The 19,776-nt window shown below is 42.7% G+C and overlaps 1 protein-coding gene across 2 annotated transcripts; it reads left to right on the top strand.

Annotated features, from left to right (window-relative positions):
• Nucleotides 1-5,196: 5,196 nt before the first annotated feature.
• LOC118395945 (alanine aminotransferase 2-like) lies at nucleotides 5,197-19,199 on the top strand. 2 transcript variants are annotated; one of them, XM_052461772.1, is made up of 12 exons: nucleotides 5,197-5,356; nucleotides 5,426-5,644; nucleotides 12,315-12,404; nucleotides 12,564-12,672; nucleotides 12,838-12,971; nucleotides 13,165-13,408; nucleotides 14,110-14,189; nucleotides 15,210-15,346; nucleotides 15,568-15,742; nucleotides 15,914-16,069; nucleotides 16,282-16,394; nucleotides 18,230-19,199. In XM_052461772.1, the coding sequence occupies exons 2-12, from the start codon at nucleotides 5,540-5,542 to the stop codon at nucleotides 18,327-18,329; spliced, it is 1,443 nt and encodes a 480-aa protein (XP_052317732.1). In that variant the 5' UTR covers nucleotides 5,197-5,356; nucleotides 5,426-5,539; the 3' UTR covers nucleotides 18,330-19,199. The 2 variants fall into 2 exon arrangements, with proteins under 2 accessions (XP_052317732.1, XP_052317729.1); XM_052461769.1 differs by having other exon boundaries at nucleotides 5,403-5,644.
• Nucleotides 19,200-19,776: the final 577 nt, after the last annotated feature.

The following is a 19,776-nucleotide window of genomic DNA, read 5'->3' as shown; positions in this document are numbered from 1 at the left end:
AAACAAAAATCCAGAAAATCACATTGTATGATTTTCAAGTAATTCATTTGCATTTTATTGCATGACATAAGTATTTGATACATCAGAAAAGCAGAACTTAATATTTGGTACAGAAACCTTTGTTTAGAATTACAGAGATCATACGTTTCCTGTAGTTCTTGACCAGGTTTGCACACACTGCAGCAGGGATTTTGGCCCACTCCTCCATACAGACCTTCTCCAGATCCTTCAGGTTTCAGGGCTGTCGCTGGGATATACGGACTTTCAGCTCCCTCCAAAGATGTTCTATTGGGTTCAGGTCTGGAGACTGGCTAGGACACTCCAGGACCTTGAGATACTTCTTACGGAGCCACTCCTTAGTTGCCCTGGCTGTGTGTTTCGGGTCATTGTCATGCTGGAAGACCCAGCCACGACCCATCTTCAATGCTCTTACGAAGGGAAGGAGGTTGTTGACCAAGATCTCGCGATACATGGCCCCATCCATCCTCCCCTCAATACGGTGCAGTCGTCCTGTCCCCATTGCAGAAAAGCATCCCCAAAGAATGATGTTTCCACCTCCATGCTTCACGGTTGGGATGGTGTTCTAGGGGTTGTACTCATCCTTCTTCTTCCTCCAAACACGGCGAGTAGAGTTTAGACCAAAAATCTCTATTTTTGTCTCATCAGACCACATGACCTTCTGCCATTCCTCCTCTGGATCATCCAGATGGTCATTGGCAAACTTCAGACGGGACATGCGCTGGCTTGAGCAGGGGGACATTGCGTGCGGTGCAGGATTTTAATTAATGACGGCGTAGTGTGTTACTAATGGTTTTCTTTGAGACTGTGGTCCCAGCTCTCTTCAGGTCATTGACCAGGTCCTGCCGTGTAGTTCTGGGCTGATCCCTCACCTTCCTCATGATCATTGATGCCCCACGAGGTGAGATCTTTCATGGAGCCCCAGACCGAGGGTGATTGACCGTTATCTTGAACTTCTTCCATTTTCTAATAATTGTGCCAACAGTTGTTGCCTTTACACCAAGCTGCTTGCCTATTGTCCTGTAGCCCATCCCAGCCTTGTGCAGGTCTACAATTTTATCCCTGATGTCCTTACACAGCTCTCTGGTCTTGGTCATTGTGGAGTGGTTGGAGTCTGTTTGATTGAGTGTGTGGACAGGTGTCTTTTATACAGGTAACGAGTTCAAACAGGTGCAGTTAATACAGGTAATGAGTGGAGAAGAGGAGGGCTTCTTAAAGAAAAACTAACAGGTCTGTGCGAGCCGGAATTCTTACTGGTTGGTAGGTGATCAAATACTTATTTCATGCAATAAAATGCTAATTAATTACTAAAAATCATACAATGTGATTTTCTGGATTTCTGTCTCTCACAGTTGAAGTGTACCTATATTAAAATATTACAGACCTCTACACGCTTTGTAGGTAGGAAAACCTGCAAAATTGGCAGTGTATCAAATACTTGTTCTCCCCACTGTATGTGGCATTGTGTTGTGTGAAAAAACGGCATGTTTTAGAGTGGTTTTTTATTGTCCCCAGCACAAGGAGCAGCTGTGTAATGATCATGCTGTTTAATCAGCTTCTTGATATACTACACCTGTCAGGTGGATGGATTATCTTGGCAAAGGAGAAATGCTCAATAACAGGGATGTCATTTTTGGGTGAGAAATAAGCTTTCTGATCATATGGAAAATTTCTGGGATCTTTTATTTCAGCTCATGAAGCATGGGACCAGCACTTTACATGTTGCATTTATATTTTTGTACAGTATATATACAGTGCCTTCGGAAAGGTTTCAGACCCCTTGACTTTGTCACACATTTTGTTACGTTACAGCCTTCTTCTGAAAATGATTAAATAAATAAAAATCTCAGCAATCTACACACAATAACACATAATGACAAAGCATATCCTTGCTTCAGGGCCTGACCTACAGGCAAATTAGATTTGGGTATGTCATTTTAGGTGAAAATTGAAAAAAAATATGTAACCTTAAAAGGTTTTTAAACAAATCTAAATACAGTATATTTGAGATTCTTCATAGCCACCTTTTGCCTTGATGACAGCTTTGCACACTCTTGGCATTCTCTCAAAGAGCTCCATTAGGTAGTCACCTGGAATGCATTTCAAGATGTGCAGATGTGCCTTCTTAAAAGACAAGCTGTGGAATTTCTTTCCTTCTTAATGCGTTTGAGCCAATCATTTATGTTGTGACAAGGTAGGGGGGTGCACAGAAAATTGCCCTATTTGGTAAAAGATCAAGTCCATATTATGGCAAGAACAGCTCAAATAAGCAAAGAGAAACAACAGTCCATCATTACTTTAAGACATGAAGATCAGTCACTACGTAACATTTCAAGAACTTTGCAGTCGCAAAAACCATCAAGCGCTATGATGAAACTGGCCCTCATGAGGACCGCCACAGGAAAGGAAGACCCAGAGTTACTTCTGCTGCAGAGGTTAAGTTCATTAGAATTACCAGCCTCAGAAATTGCAGCCCAAATAAATGCTTCACAGAGTTCAAGTAACAGACACATCTCAACATTAAATCTTCAGAGGACACTGTAAATCAGGCTCTCATGGTCGAATTGCTGCAAAGAAATCCCTACTAAAGGACACAAATAAGCAGAAGAGACTTGCTTGGGCCAAGAAACACGAGCAATTGACATTATACTGTTGGAAATTTGTCCTTTGGTCTGGAGTCCAAATTGGAGACTTTTGGTTCCAACCGCTGTGTCTTTGTGAGACGCGGTGAGGGTGAACGGATGATCTCCACGTGTATTTCCCACCGTAAAGCATGGAGCAGGAGGTGTTATGGTGTGGGGGTGCTTTGCTGGTGATGCTGTCTGTGATTTATTTACTTAACCAGCATGGCTACCACAGCATTCTTCAGCGATACGCCATCCCATCTGGTTGGGCTTAGTGGGACTATCATTTGTTCTTCAACAGGACAATGACCCAACACACCTCCAGGCTGTGTAAGGGCTATTTTACCAAGAAGGAGAGTGTCAGGATGGTAAGTTGGTGGTTGAAGATATCCCTCTAGTGGTGTGGGGGCTGTGCTTTGGCAAAGTGGGTGGGGTTATATCCTTCCTGTTTGGCCCTGTCCGGGGGTGTCCTCAGATGGGGCCACAGTGTCTCCTGACCCCTCCTGTCTCAGCCTCCAGTATTTATACTGCAGTAGTTTGTGTCGGGGGGCTAGGGTCAGTTTGTTATATCTGGAGTACTTCTCCTGTCCTATGTGTCCTGTGTGAATCTAAGTGTGCGTTCTCTAATTCTCTCCTTCTTTCTTTCTCTCTCTCGGAGGACCTGAGCCCTAGGACCATGCCCCAGGACTACCTGACATGATGGCTCCTTGCTGTCCCCAGTCCACCTGGCCATGCTGCTGCTCCAGTTTCAGCTGACCTGAGCCCTAGGACCATGCCCCAGGACTACCTGACATGATGACTCCTTGCTGTCCCCAGTCCACCTGGCCATGCTGCTGCTCCAGTTTCAACTGTTCTGCCTTACTATTATTTGACCATGCTGGTCATTTATGAACATTTGAACATCTTGGCCATGTTCTGTTATAATCTCCACCCGGCACAGCCAGAAGAGGACTGGCCACCCCACATATGCTCTCTCTAATTCTCTCTTTCTTTTCTCTCTCTCGGAGGACCTGTGCCCAAGGACCGTGCCCCAGGACGACCTGACATGATGACTCCTTGCTGTCCCCAGTCCACCTGACTGTGTTGCTGCTCCAGTTTCAACTGTTCTGCCTTGTTATTATTCAACCATGCTGGTCATCTATGAACATTTGAACATCTTGGCCATGTTCTGTTATAATCTCCACCCGGCACAGCCAGAAGAGGACTGGCCACCCCACATAGCCTGGTTCCTCTCTAGGTTTCTTCCTAGGTTTTGGCCTTTCTAGGGAGTTTTTCGTAGCCACCGTGCTTCTACACCTGCATTGCTTGCTGTTTGGGGTTTTAGGCTGGGTTTCTGTACAGCACTTTGAGATATCAGCTGATGTACGAAGGGCTATATAAATAAAATTCGATTTGATTTGATTTGATTTGATGGAGTGCTGCATCAGATGACCTGGCCTCCAAAATCCCCTGACCTCAACCAAATTGAGATGGTTTGGGATAAGTCGGACCACAGAGTGAAGGAAAAGCAGCCAACAAGTGCCCAGCGTTTGTGGGAACTCCTTCAAGACCGTTGGAAAAGCATTTGTTATGGGACTGACACCAGGCGGTGTCAGAGGAAGGCCCTATAAATGATCAAAGTCCCCAGCCACCCCAGTCATGGACTGTTCTTTCTACTACTGCATGGCAAGTGGTACCAGAGTTCCAAGTCTAGGACAAAAAGGCTTCTCAACAGTTTTTACCCCCAAGCCATAAGACTCCTGAACAGGTAACCGGGCTGTCATTCAGTGGCAATCCACACTACATACATCATTTTCCAGGTTCCCGTGAAATTATTGTAATGGCAGTCCACCAAAACTTACCTGCGAGTTTACTGATTACCAAGTGGTAGTCTGTTTAATTTCATTGTGTATTAAAAACACAATTGAGATCATTGTGAGGGGATTTTACCCGTGGTTAGTAGGGGGCATTGGTCTTCTTGGAAAATGTTGTCAGATAATTATTGTCTATTTGTCTATGTCATCCTTCTGTGTGCCCACAACACTATACGCTGTGGGGCAATATGGTGCATATGTTGCTGTGTATATGAGAGCATACGGGAAAATTCACTATTCATTTGGGGAAAATTATTATTTTACATTTACAGTTTTTGTACTTCTTGGTAATTATTTTCAGAAAATTCAACATTTGTCTGGCTGGTTGGTTAGCCTCAGTCTGTCATATGACCCTGTCCAGTCCAAGCTCACAGACCCGAGACGCACAACCAAAGTCCAGAATTGGGATAGCTCTAACCTATCCCCTGTGCTGTGTCTGAGGTGTGTAAAAATGTAGCTGAGAATTACAAATACCCAGAACATTATTAATCATTCCAAACAAGGTGTCATGAAATTGTTATGTTGCAGCTGAAACTAACTGAAGGAGCTTGGTTTATGTATTATTTCCAGGACTGTATGCATCTGTCTCAATCCTAATGTGAAAAATTAAACTTGAAAATAAAACATTATACAGAAACTTAACACTGTGCTCCCAAGTTTCAGCTTGTATAAATGGTTCTAGACAATTGAGGATTTGGAATATAGCCAGTGCTACTTGAGTCCTTGGAGGTCAACACCGACTAGTTGAGGGTTTTGGGGTGAACATTGAAAGAAAGAGACTACTTTTTTTCTGTCTATGTAGAAAGTGCTTGGAGGTCTATGTAGAAAGTGCTTGGAGGTCTATGTAGAAAGTGCTTGGAGGTCTATGTAGAAGGTGCTTGGAGGTCTATGTAGAATGTGCTTGGAGGTCTATGTAGAAAGTGCTTGGAGGTCTATGTAGAAAGTGCTAGTTGAGGGTTTGGTGATCTATAGACTGTGCTATTTGGGGGTTTCTGGTCTATAGACGGTGCTAGTTGAGGGTTTGGAGGTCCTGTCTGGTGAGGGATGTATTCCCTGAGAGAGGTGAACCCCATGCTGAGAGGGATAAGAGTCTCACCACATTGGGCACTACAGAGACATTCAGAACAGATCACTACACTACTCCAACAGGTGAGTCACTAACCATGTTTCAATCCAACCATTTAATGAGGAAGAATTACTTGACGCATGAAGAAAGTCACGACCAGGCTGAAATAGGAAATGTTGGTAAAATTGTAGACATTTTGGTGGAATCTTTTGTCTGTAAAATGTATCATGTGATAAATGGTTGGTGGAAATGCCTTGATTAGCAAATATTGATATAATAACCATCATATCGAATTAAACTTGGCGTCACTCGATATGTTGTGTGGTCTTCCCAGTACGACTCAGGAAAGCATGCAGTTTATTAGGCTATAGGCGGCAGCGTAGCCTAGTGGTTAGAGCATTGGACTAGTAACCGAAAGGTTGCAAGTTTGAATCCCGAGCTGACAAGGTACAAATCTGTCATTCTGCCCCTGAACAGGCAGTTAACCCACTGTTCCTAGGCCGTCATTGAAAATAAGAATTTGTTCTTAACTGGCTTGCCTAGTAAAATAAAGGTAAAAAAATAAAAAAGAAGTTATGATGAACTTCACAGGGTGGTGAAAATGCAAGATGATGAGCTTGATGTTCCTTTCCAATAAATATCAAGTGTCTTATTCTGGTGATGCTTTGTTTTTAGTTTGACAAATGAAAAGAATCTTGCTCTTATCCATACAGAATCTCATGTAGACTAGCCAACCCGCACTGTATCTGTGAGCTGTTGGCTAGAGCACACATGCCAAGACCAGAGTGGGCACATTGGCTATTAGGGCTAGACCCCTACTCCATTTACTGTCTGAATGACGTGCTCAAAGTAAATTGCCTGTTGCCCAGGCCCTGAAGCCAGGATATGCATATAATTGGTACCATTTGAAAGAAAACACTTTGAAATTTGTATTAATGTTAAAATAATGTAGGATAATATAACAATAGATATCGTAGGAGAAAATCCAAAGAAAAACCAACCAGAATTGTTTATGAGAGAGACCATCCTCTTAGAATGGCAACTATGAGGTCATTTTGAAAATTAGCTCCCTGGTTGCAATTCCTTCCACAGGGTGTCAGCAGTCTGTTCAAGGTTCCAAAACTAAGAAATACCCGTTTTAGTACAGGGACACAGATCAGATCACTATTTGTGAATTATGAAACCTGTGCCGGGGGAAAAATATTTTGTGGGGTGTTGTCGTCAAACAATCGCATGGTATGCATGGCATTCGCTGTAATAGCTACTGTAAATCGGACAGTGCAGTTAGATTAACAAGAATTTAAGCTTTCAATTGATATAAAATAGTAATATACAGTTGAAGTTGGAAGTTTACAGACACTTAGGTTGGAGTCATTAAAACTTGTTTTTCAACAACTCCACAAATTTCTTGTTAACAAACTATAGTTTTGGCAAGTTGGTTAGGACATCTACTTTGTGCATGACACAAGTACATTTTTCCAGCAATTGTTTACAGACAGATTATTTCAATTAATTCACTGTATCACAATTCCAGTGGGTCAGAAGTTTACATACAATAAGTTGACTGTGCCTTTAAACAGCTTGGAATATTCCAGAAAATGATGTCATGGCTTTAGAAGTTTCTGATAGGCTAATTGACATCATTTGAGTCAATTGGAGGTGTACCTGTGGAATTATTTCAATGCCTACCTTCAACTCAGTGCCTCTTTGCTTGACATCATGGGAAAAGCAAAATAAATCAGCCAAGAAATTGTAGACCTCCACAAGTCTGGTTCATCCTTGGGAGCAATTTCCAAATGCCTGAAAGCACCACGTTCATCTGCACAAATGATAATACGCAAAATTAAACACCATGGGACCATGCAGTCATCATACTGCTCAGGAAGGAGACGCGTTCTGTCTCCTGGAGATGAACATGCTTTTGTGAGAAGTGCAAATCAATCCCAGAACAACAGCAAAGGACCTTGTGAAGATGCTGGAGAATACCGGTACAAGTATCTATATCCACGGGAAAACGAGGCCTATATCGACATAACCTGAAAGGCCGCTCAGCAAGGAAGAAGCCACTGCTCCAGAACCACCATTAAAAAAAGCCAGACTACGGTTTGCAACTGCACATGTGGAAAAAGATCGTACTTTTTGGAGAAATGTCCTCTGGTCTGTTGAAACAACAATAGAACTGTTTGGCAATAATGACCATTATGTTTGGAGGAAAAAGGGGGATGCTTGCAAGCTGAAGACCACCATCCCAACTGTGAAGCACGGGGGTGGCAGCATCATGTTGTGGGAGTGCTTTGCAGCAGGAGGGACTGGTGCACTTCACCAAATAGATGGCATCATGAGGCAGGACAATTATGTGGATATATGGGGGGTTCCCTTTTATGGGAACGACCCCTCCCACGTTCAGCCGGAACGTTGTGCATGGACAAGTCCAATAGCTCAAATGAAAGATAAACACCTTGTTCATCTAGCCAGCAAGTCAGATTTCTAAAATGTTTTACGGCGAAAACATAGCACATATTTATGTCAAACCACCACCAAAGACACAGCTAAATTGAATAGCCATGTTCAACAAAAGATGCAATCAACATTAAAAGAAAAATTATTCACTAACCTTTTCAAAATCTTAATCAGATGACAGTAATAGGACATGTTACGCACTACATTTATGTTTTTTTCAATAATATGCAATTTATATCCATAAATCTCTGTTTACAATGACGCCATGTTCAAAAAATGCGACTCAAATGTCCGGAGAAATTATGATAGCTCGGCCAGATAACGTCAGATAACAAGCAATACACATCATAAACTTTGACTAAATATACATGTTCTACATATAGTTAGAAAGATACACTTCTTCTTAATGCAACCGCTGTGTTACATTTATTTTTAACGTTACAGAATTCGTTCACTAGGCTATAATATGAGACGGCGCTCAGACATTAGCAGTATGTCTCCTCTAGTTTGGGAGTCCACAGAAACACAAAATTACCACATAAATATTCCCTTACCTTTGATGTTCTTCGATCAGAAGACGTGGAAGGAGTCATACTTACCAAAAACTGCGTTTGGCTTTCAAGTCTGTGTCTTTGGGTTATCAAACGCGACAAATTCCGGCTGAAATGCAGCTAAAATTCTACTGGATGCGCATCAAAACTTCAAAATTACATATTATATGTCGACTAAACTGGTCAAACTAAGAATCAAGCTTTAGGATGTTCTAAACGTGCAAAACAAATATCAGCTCGAACAGACAAACCGACATCGTTTGGTGAATCCTGGAACAAAGAGCTCCAGACCCGACGCGCGCATGAGAGTACATGTATTTTCGCGTGACCCGAAGATTTTAGCCCACCATAGGGTGAGGGAGCGCGCGATTCTCACAATGAAACGCCCCATTGAAAGGAGACATCGCGCTGAAGAGATAGAAACTGTTCCCAGATCCGTAGCTGGTTGGGAAGGGTGGGGGCGATGACGTCAAAGTTGGCCCAACTTTTTAGATGACAAGAGAGCGTTTGGGAGAATGGCTGCCCTGAGAGTTCTGCTTTACATACAGCCAGTTCTCAATCAGAGTCAGGTGATTCTCGTTGTCTCTGATTGGGAACCGTATTTAGGTAGCCTGGGTTTCGCTTTGTATTTCGTGGGTGATTGTTCCTGTCTCTGTGTAGTTTCACCAGATAGGCTGTAATTAGGTTTCACGTTCCGTTTGTTGTTTTTGTATTTGTATAAGTATTTTTCATGTATCGCGATCTCTTCATTAAAGCCATGAGTAACCATCACGCTGCATTTTGGTCCGACTCTCTTTTGACAAACGAAGAACGCTGTTACATCATGACAGTTTTTACACATTCACATCTGAAGGTAAAATTATGACTTACATTCTGATATCTTGCTCTTATTTCTCTTCCTGAGGGTCCCAGTGATCAAATGAAGTGCCATTTTCTTTGATAAAATCAATTTTTATAGCCTAAATCGAAACATTTTGTAAACCGTTTGTGCCGTGAATTCCATCTCTTATCAAATTTTTACTGAGCATTCCATGTAATTACACACAGTAAACAATAGTTTATCTAGTCATGGTTGGTTTCAGTGCTAACCTCTGGATGTTTGCAACACAGCCAAACTTGATTGTTTTTTTGCGGGGTGTATTGACCGAAGTAAACTGATTTGAAGACAACGAGCTATGACTTCATTGCGCACCAATAATTTTAGCGAAGCTTCTTTGATTGACTGTATTTCTACCCAATGACCACTGATCTTCTTGAAATCTAGCTGGGTAGATAGCCAATGAGCTGAGGTAAACACCAGTATGTGATGGTTATGGGTTGGACCACCATTCCTTGTTTGTAAACGCTCGCGCAACGAACTCCATTCTCGCCTTGACCGTCAGAGTAGTTGCAGTGATCATGGCGAATAAATCAGGAAAAGCGAAGTCCAAGTCAAAGTATACAGATTTGCACCAGATTATAGAAGAAATTGATCGGGAAAGTGACGGATGTTTTGTTTGAGGAATCTTTGAGTGTTATGATTCAAACAGGAGCTGAGGAGCTGTTTCTGCAAGGACAGGACATACTTCTGGACGGGTAAGTGTTAATGCCGTTTTATGAAATGTAAATATATATAAAAATATATTTTTTGCAAAAAAATAAATATATATATATAGTTATTTTTTGCAATTTGCAATGAAATGTGTAAAACACACATTGGCTATAGTGTGTGTGTGTGTGTGTGTGTGTGTGTGTGTGTGTGTGTGTGTGTATATATATATATATGTACGACCCATAACCTGTGTGTGTGTGTGTGTTTTGTTTGGGTGTGTGTGTGTTTGTTGGTTTGTTTGGGTGTGTGTGTATATGTATGTGTGTGTGTATATATATATATATATATATATATATATATACAGTGGGGCAAAAAAGTATTTAGTCAGCCACCAATTGTGCAAGTTCTCCCACTTAAAAAGATGAGAGAGGCCTGTAATTTTCATCATAGGTACACTTCAACTATGACAGACAAAATGAGAAAGAAAAATCCAGAAAATCACGTTGTAGGATTTTTAATGAATTTATTTGCAAATGTTTTCTTTTACAGTAATAGCGACTCCGACTGGGAGCCCCCGGTGCCAAGCTTCCCGCTCTACCTCTGCCCCCTCTACTCCTGCCTCCAGTGGTGTTCATATGCCACAGTTCATTACTGCAGGCATGACTGTGCCTCAGGGCGCACAGAGGCGTCATTGTGTTCTGTGTCGCATGACCTGCACCACCTGTTCAGTTAGCTTCTGCTTTACATCAGAAAGAGACTGCTATGGGACATGGCACAATATTGTGTAGAGGACTTCCAAAGGGTCTACTGTTTTTTTTTTAAATATTATTTTTCTAATATTTTTAAACGTTTTTATATATTTTTTTGTGTGTTAGAATTGGTTTTTGATATGTTGTATATAGTTATTTGCACTGTTGTATATAGTTATAGGTAATTTCACCAATTCGGCCACTTGGGTACATTTGGGCAACTTGTGTGGGACACCTGGGTGACTTCATGCTAAATATCATGTAGCTCACCCATTCCTGAAGGTATCAGTCTGAAACTTTGTACACCTACACTTGCCCTCTTATGTTATCCATCAAAAATATATCCAGCATCCTATCTGACTGTGTGGCTATTCTAGTACATGTGAAAGATGACGCTACAACAATAAAAAACAGAAAACGTATGCTCTTTCTTTCACCAGATGTACTGTGTTATATTCTCCTACATTCAATTAACATTTCCACAAACTTCAGAATTTTTCCATTCAAATGATACCAAGAATATGCATATCCTTGCCTCTGGGGCTGAGCTACAGGCAGTTAGATTATGGTATGTCTTCAGGTGGAAATTGAGAACAAGGGATGCAGCCAAAGGTTATTAAAGGTTTTAATGCAACAGTTTTTGTGACAACCATCAGAGTTGAAAATGGGGTTGAAACCCATTAACACTTTTTTTTAATTACATGGGAATTTAACCACAAGTCATTTTTTTTGCACTGTCTTCACATGCATACTTATTTATTTTGTTGAGAAATATTTGTTTTAGGCATTCAATTCTTCACATTTTGCAATGGTGAGAAGAGAAAATGTTGATATTGTACTGTATAACACATCATGCAATTCAATTCATTTTGCCATAGGGAAGAGAACCAACTTGCAGTTTTCTAATCATTTTGAAATGACTTATGTCATATTAATGACATCTGCGTGAGAGAGAATAGTAATTCAAACTCTCAACAGTAAGTTGAGACCCCAACTGAGTTTTGTTGGGGGCTCCCTAGCAGCCAGGGACCCTAGGCGAATGCCTATGTTGCTTATGCCTGGGTCCAGCCCTGCACACACCATAAATATATATTTTTTTATTCAGGTTATCAAACCAGGATGTGGGTTTTAATTTCTATTAAATGTTAGCTTTCTCCAAAATGACTAAACTGCATATAACGTGTTGAAGGATAGACTAAGTCATGTCATACTGATGCATCAACGTAATGATCACGCTGTTTCATCCACTTCTTGATTTGCCACACGTGTCAAATGGATGGATTATCTTGGCAAAGGAAAAATGCTCACAAACCGGGATGTAAAGAAATTTGTGCACACTTTGAGAGAAGCTTTATGTGCGTATGGACATTTCAGCCCATGAAACATGGGACCAACCCATTAGATGATGCGTTTATATATTTTTGTTCCATGTAGATAAGTCCCCTTTCTGTCTTCTCTACAGGGAGAGCAGAAACCATTCAAGGAAGTTATTGACATTAGCTCTGGTGATTCACACAGGACCGGGATAAAACCAATCTCCTTTGTGCGACAGGTGTGGTCTCTATCTTTCTGTCTCACTCCCCCACTCACTCTTCTGCCCTCTCTTTCGCTCACTCACGCTCACTCTTTTCTGCTCTCGCTGTGGATCTGTCTATGACCAAGTATCTTGCAGTCTCTGTCTTCAGCTCTGTGTCTGTGTGCTGTCTGTCAGGTCCTGTCGGTCTGTCTGTACCCTGAGCTCCTGCATAATGACACACTTCCTGTGGACGTCAGGCAGAGAGCCCAGAGGCTGCTGGGAGAGTGTGATGGGGGCAGTGTGGGTAAGTTGGTTGTTTATGCGTCATACTCATCTCATCACTTAGGCAGTGAATACAGCAGTAGGCCTACTTATGGTATGTTTGGTTTAAATTATGTTAAAGGGTATATTTGTTTTAGTGATTGATCTGGTTGGTTGATTGATTCATTAATTGGCTGTTTTGTAATAGGTTCATACACAGACTCCTGTGGGCTGCCTCATGTTCAGCGCAGTGTTGCAGAGTTCATCACTGGTCGAGATGGAGGAGTGCCTTCCTATCCCCACAACATCTTCATCTCTGCTGGCTCACAGATAGCTCTGAAAGTAAGAGTATAACAACCCCAGATCTTCACTCTAAACTCTACGACCATACCAACCAGATGTCTACTGTGACTTATATTTTCAATAGATATATTGGTAAGATTGTACAGCCTGCAGGTATAATGCATAGTAAGATTTGTGATGAGCATTTATTACGCCCTTATTATTCCCCCTCCTCCACACGACCCTCCTACAGGTGATGCTAAAGCTGTTGGTGAGAGGGAAGGGTGTGTCCCAAACGGGTGTGTTGACCCCCCAGCCCTGCCCCCACACCCTGCCCATGCTGCTGGAGGAGGTAGGGGCTGTCCTGGTGCCTTACCAGCTGAGTGAAGAGCAGGGCTGGGCCCTGGAGCCAGGGGAGCTGCACCGAGCCCTCACCGCCTCTAGAGGGCACTGCAGGCCCAGAGCGCTCTACATCAGCAACCCTGGTATCCCCACTGGTCTGTAGTCAAGTTCGGATGTCATTGTGTGCAATGCTTTAAATTGATTTTATTAAATTATAAGCTATTAAATTGACTTAGTAGTTTGAAGTTTAACAAAGTCTTGAGTCCATAGGCCTTTCTATAGATCCCATTTTAATCGTAGCATGCAGGTCTCTAGCCTTTTGGGGGCCTTAAGTGAGATTCGGTTGACATCGGAGGGAAAAATTAGTTAATTTCCTGTAGTTCACACATTTTGCTCTGCTGCTTACACATTTATGCAGTTTTAAAGCATATTTTCAGCAGATCTACAAATTTTGCCATGAGGCGGGGATAGGTTTTTGCAATTTTCTAACAAATTTCATGCAATTCTACTCATTTTGCAATGGGGCAGAAATATTTTTTTTGTCATTCTAAAGCTAATTTCCTGCAATTCTATACGTTTTGACATGACTTAAACCATGATATCTGAGTGAGAGTGCCTAACAAAATAAATGGGGGGGGCCTGTAGGTCAGGGCCCTGACTATTCTAACTCTCAACAGTAAGCGGCCAGGGTCCCTAAGCAACCACTTATGGCACTTATGCCTCGAGCCAGCCCTGGTATTGTGTGATAGCTAGGTGTTTTCTTTGGCAACATGCCCATGAAAGTTTCCTGTGACATTTTATCTTTAAGATGATATTATCACTATCTCACCATACTGTCATTTTCCCTCCCTAACAGGTCATGTACAGAGCAGGAAATCTATAGAATGGGTGATTCAGTTTGCTGCAGAAGAGAGGCTCTTCCTATTGGTCAATGAGGTGATATTGATAATTATTGGAGATCAGGGGGTCATTTATAACCGTTGCGTAAATTGCACACTAAGTATCTGCATGCGCCATTTCTGAAAGGACTGCACAAGTACAAACATATTGAGAATTATTAACTTGGTGCAGGCCATACATATGCATTTTTCCCCGTTATAAATCAGACCTGTCCTGAAACTGTGGCTTGTTAACGAGCACTAAAATGTTGATCATTCACCTTTCAGGATAACAATAACGCCATTATTTGTTGTATACTTTGGAAGTATTCGGATTTAGTTTTCTAAAGGCAATAGCAAACTTGATCAAATAGCCTACATTTATTTGGAGGTGATGGAAGAATGTTCAACGTTTTCAGTGACACTTGCTGTAGGCCTAGGCTATCTAACAGACCAAAAGTTTGGGTGATGAATTTATTATGCAATGATCATGGAAATGAAATAAATAGTAGCCTGGGAAATACAGCAGATGCCCTTTTCTAATTATTTTAAAATGCAAATATAAACTAAATAGATTTTCTCTCTTCTCACTAACGGCAAATGATTGCATCTGGTTATTAACCTGTATATTGTTATAAGTGTGTCCATCATAGGCTATTCCCCATTTTCACAAAATACCAATCTACTTGCCTGCTTTCAATGCTTTACTTCAACCACTAGAAAATGTGTGTATACATGGTATAAAGTTTGCATGATGGTGAGCACATGGTCACATCAAGTTTTATAAATGCCAGCTTTTGTGTGAACTGGCACCAACTAGTTTTGTATTCACACAGTTTATAAATGAGGTCCTGGGGGTCAGGCTGTGGGTGCAGGTTACACAGGGTGTCCAAATATCAGAACTACACTTTTAGTTTGGTAGTGCATGAAAATAACACCCGGTAGGTCTACTTTACAGTTGCCTGAACACCTGTTACCCATTAGGATGAGCAGTGGGAGAGCATTGGCTTTTCTCTATGTCATTGTCTCTCACTTTCCCAGCCTTTATCTCTTTACTTGTCCTTCCTGCTCTGTCTAGGTGTATCAGGACTGTGTGTATGGGGAGGGCATGGAGTTTATGTCCTATAAGAGGGTCCTGTTTGAAATGGGTCAGCAGTACTCTGAGATGGTAGAACTGGCCTCCTTTCACTCCATATCCAATGGCATCATAGGAGAGTGAGTCTTGCGGTAGATCCACTTCATCCACATACTATAGTTGGCCATGTCACCAATGTCTGGAGATGATTTATTAAATGAAAAACCAAAATGTTTACAAATTAAAGGCAAATGCTTAGCCCTAATAATTTATAATCATTGTAGTTTTCTGCCCTGTTAAACTGCTGTGTCCTCTATGTGCCCTGTGCCCTTTGCCTCCTGTTCCCCCTGGCTGTGTGTAGGTGTGGGCTGTGTGCTGGGTACATGGAGCTGGTGAATGTGGACCCAGCAGTGATGGTGTTTGCTGAGACCCTCCTGTGTACTGACATCTGTGCCCCCGTCACAGGACAGATCGCCCTAGAAATAATGGTTAACCCTCCAAGACCTGGAGACCCCTCCCATAGCAAGTATACACAGGTACTTATGAGTAAGGAATTCCTGCATTAGTCATGGTAGTCTCCAAAAATTCTTAGTCTCATATTAACTCAAATGTTAAAAAGGAGGTAATCATTACACAGGATCAGTATTATATATTAGCTGTGTTAAGGTGTGATGTGTTAGTTACTGCTCTCTCTGTCTCCACCAAAGGAGATTCTGACCAATCGGATCACCCTGGCCCAGAATGCTCAGCGGGCTTGGGAGTTTCTGATTGGTCTTCCGGGGGTGAGCTGTCAGCCAGTGACGGGAGGTATTTTTATCTACCCCCGTCTGAGCCTTCCCCCTGAGGCAGTGGAACAGGCCAGGGTGGGCACACAGACTTCCACTATACCCCTTTGTAGCACCAATACACTGCCGACCTACACATGACAACAGTAAAACTAATATTGCAGTACTAACCTGCAGGTTGTCAAATTATGTTAGGTTAGCTGTCTTTTATCAAGTATCACATTCGTTATTGGTTACAGGTAGTAGTCTTAATCTAATTCTTATTTTTTCTCCGCTTCCTCTGTCTGTAGTCTGACGCACTGGAGGCAGACGTGCTATACAGTCAGAGCCTACTCGATGAGGAGGGTGTGTGTGTGGGAGCAGGGTGTGAGCATGGGCAGAGAGAGGACAAATACCACATCAGGTAATTGTGAGTGTGTGCAGAGACACGTGGGCACACAGGGGCCACAGGGGCACATGCCCCATATGTTTTGTTAAACAATAGTGCTCAGCATAAGCAGCATGGCTACCACAGCATTCTGTAGCAATACACCATCCCATCCGGTTTGAACTTAGTGGGACTATCATTTGTTTTTCAACAGGACAATGACCCAACATACCTCCAGGCTGTGTAAGCCATAAAATGGACCTGGTCTTTTACCAAATAGGGCTATCTTCTGTATACCACCCCTACCTTGTCACAACACAACTGATTGGCTCAGCATATATATTCAAGCATGTATATCCCATCTCAATTGGGTTGAGTCTGGGTGATTGTGGAGGCCAGATCATCTGACGCAGCATTCCATCACTCCTTGGTCAAATAGCCTTTACACAGCCTGGAGGTGTGTTGGGTCACTGTCCTGTTGAAAAATAAATGATAGTCCCACTAAGGTCAAACCAGATGGGATGGTGTATCGCTGCAGAATTCTGTGATAGTCATGCTGCTTAAGTGTGCCTTGGATTATAAATAAATCACTGAAAGTGTCACAAGCAAAGCACCATCACACCTCCTCCATACTTTACTGTAGGAAACACACATGCAGAGATCATCCGTTCACCTACTCTGCATCTCACAACACAGCGGTTGGATCCAAAAATCTCAAATTTGGACTGTCCATTGCTTATGTTTCCTGGCCCAAGCAAGTCTTGTCTTATTGGTGTCCTTTAGTAGTGGTCTCTTTGCAGCAATTCAACCATGACGGCCTGATTCAAGCAGTGTCCTCTGAACTCTGTAGCATTTATTTGGGCTGCAATTTTTGAGGTGCAGTTAACACTAATGAACTTAGCAGGGTCCAGGGGCAGGCAGAAGGTCATACAGAGGAGGAGGCAGGTAGCAGGGTCCAGGAGCAGTCAGAAGGTCATATACAGGGGGTCCAAAAGGTCCAAAAGGGCAACAGTACATACAGGCAGGGAAAAGGCTAGTAACGTAGTCCGGGAGATCAGGCAATAGGTAGATAACAGGAAACCCAGTAAAGTATAGGCAAAAGGCACCGTTAGTTCTTGCCTGCCTGCCGCACTATCATACATGGGAGGAGTAAACACAGGAAAAACAGCACTCCAAAAGTGTCACATTACAAACAATACCTCACAATGACGCAATACCTCACAATGACTGAACTAAAAAGTGTGTGATAATGACATACAGGTGTGTGAACAGTTGATTAAAATTCAAGTGATTGGGATCTGGAGAGTGAGCTGCATTCAGTGGATCGATGTGTTTGAGGAGACGTTACACAATCAGTGTAGAAAATAGCAAAAATAAAGAAACCCTTGAATGAGTAGGTTTGTCCAAACTTTTGACTGGTTCTGCATATTTCTCTCTGTAATACTACTTGCCACCTAGAAATTGTATGAAGTTGTCTTTAGCTAGCCCAAATAGGTTCCCAACCTCATAACTAGCTACAAAGACACTTGAGGCTGTCAATAAAGTTCGACAGCTTGTATAACTATCTTAATTGTCATTCCTGCTGGCAAGGTTGGTAGACTTTAGAAAAGTAAGACTCAGTCCTTTCATTCTTTACCCAGATTTTATATGTTTAGTTTCTTTAAAAAAACAAATTCACCAGTACAATACAGAGAGCACAAGAGCTCTCTTACATATAATTAAGCTTAATGATTGTTTGTTTGAAAAACGGCAAAAAAAGTTATGGACATGGGGGCCTACGATTTGCCCTCTCAGATTTTTGTGGTTCATGACACCCCTGAGTGTGTGAGATTAGTACATTAAAATGTTTGTTTGTGCGTCATCCTTCCCAGACTGTGCGTGCTGACCCCCTCTGCCACTCTAGAGAAGGTCCTGGCATGCCTCGGCTCGTTCCACCTGCACTTCCTGGACCAGTTCTCCCAGCATGCTTAGGGACCGAGAGCCACAGTCTGCCACAGACATCTCCAGGACAGGGAACTGGACGTTCTGAACATATTCTACTGGACATCTACCAAAGAGAGAGATGAAGGCCCTATAAATTATTGATCATGGGGAACCTCTGAGTAAACAAATGTAATAGGTCTGGACTCTATTTTGCATAAAGTAAAACATTGTCACACAGCTTAGTTCATTTTTCGATTTGTTATATTATTTTCACTGCATCAGGGATATCATACACAGATGTTTCTGCTTTACAGCCTTCCGTTTGTGTGTAGGTGCCTCTGAGTAGCAAAAAGCAGGTTGGTGATTATTGTCATGAGTCTTGCCCTGAAGGTAAAACTGAGCGTTTTCCGCTAGATGGGACAGCGGCAAAGTAAAAATAGTCTGTATCACCAAATTATCTTTTTAATCTTAATTTAAGGATAGGGTTACGCATTAGTTAGCAGTGTGGCTAAGGTTAGGTTTAACATCTGATTTTAGGACTTTGTGGCTGTGCCAGCTCGTGACTGCTGTGCCAGCTGGTGACCACTCCGCAGAGCTGATTCCAGGGCAAAACTTATGACAATAAATATTAACCTGCTAACAAAACAGTAACTGTGTAAGAACTGGTGGTCCTTCTGTAGCTCAGTTGGTAGAGCATGGCGCTTGTAACGCCAGGGTAGTGGGTTCGATTCCCGGGACCACCCATACATAGAATGTATGCACACGTGACTGTAAGTCGCTTTGGATAAAAGCGTCTGCTAAATGGCATATATATATATATAAGAACTAAATTCCTTGAGATTTTGTGTTTGAGGTTCACATGCATGATATGCATGTTTGGAAAATGGAAACACAGCAATAAACTTCTAAAACAAAAGTGATTATAGAGTTCATATTAACAGTGTTGAATATTAAATTCCGACTCTCCTGGGTTGATAGCGTTAGTCTGACACTGAGATAGAGACAAGTAGCTCATATAAGTTCAGTCGCTGGTGTAGAAGCAGGCGTCACACTTCCCAGGTTAGAAGGGCCCCCCCAATGGGCTGTGTGTGGAGGCAGTGCTGTGTGTGGGGGCAGGGCTGTGTGTGGGGGCAGGGCTGTGTGTGGGGGCAGGGCTGTGTGTGTGGGCAGGGCTGTGTGTGCGGGTAGGGCTGTGTGTGGGGGGGCAGGGCTGTGTGTGTGGAGGCAGGGCTGTGTGTTGGGGCAGGGCTGTGTGTGTGGAGGCAGGGCTGTGTGTGGGGGCAGGGCTGTGTGTGTGGAGGCAGGACTGTGTGTGGGGGCAGGGCTGTGTGTGGAGGCAGGGCTGTGTGTGGGGGCAGGGCTGTGTGTGTGGGGGCAGGGCTGTGTGTGGAGGCAGGGCTGCAGGGCTGTGTGGGGGCAGGGCTGTGTGTGTGGGGGCAGGGCTGTGTGTGGGGGCAGGGCTGTGTGTGTGGGGGCAGGGCTGTGTGTGGAGGCA

This window comes from Oncorhynchus keta, chromosome 1 (genome assembly GCF_023373465.1).
Source record: "Oncorhynchus keta strain PuntledgeMale-10-30-2019 chromosome 1, Oket_V2, whole genome shotgun sequence".
Lineage (NCBI taxonomy): Eukaryota > Metazoa > Chordata > Actinopteri > Salmoniformes > Salmonidae > Oncorhynchus > Oncorhynchus keta.
The sequence above is the reverse complement of the archived record's forward strand: the minus strand, read 5'-3'. Positions and strand labels throughout refer to the sequence as shown.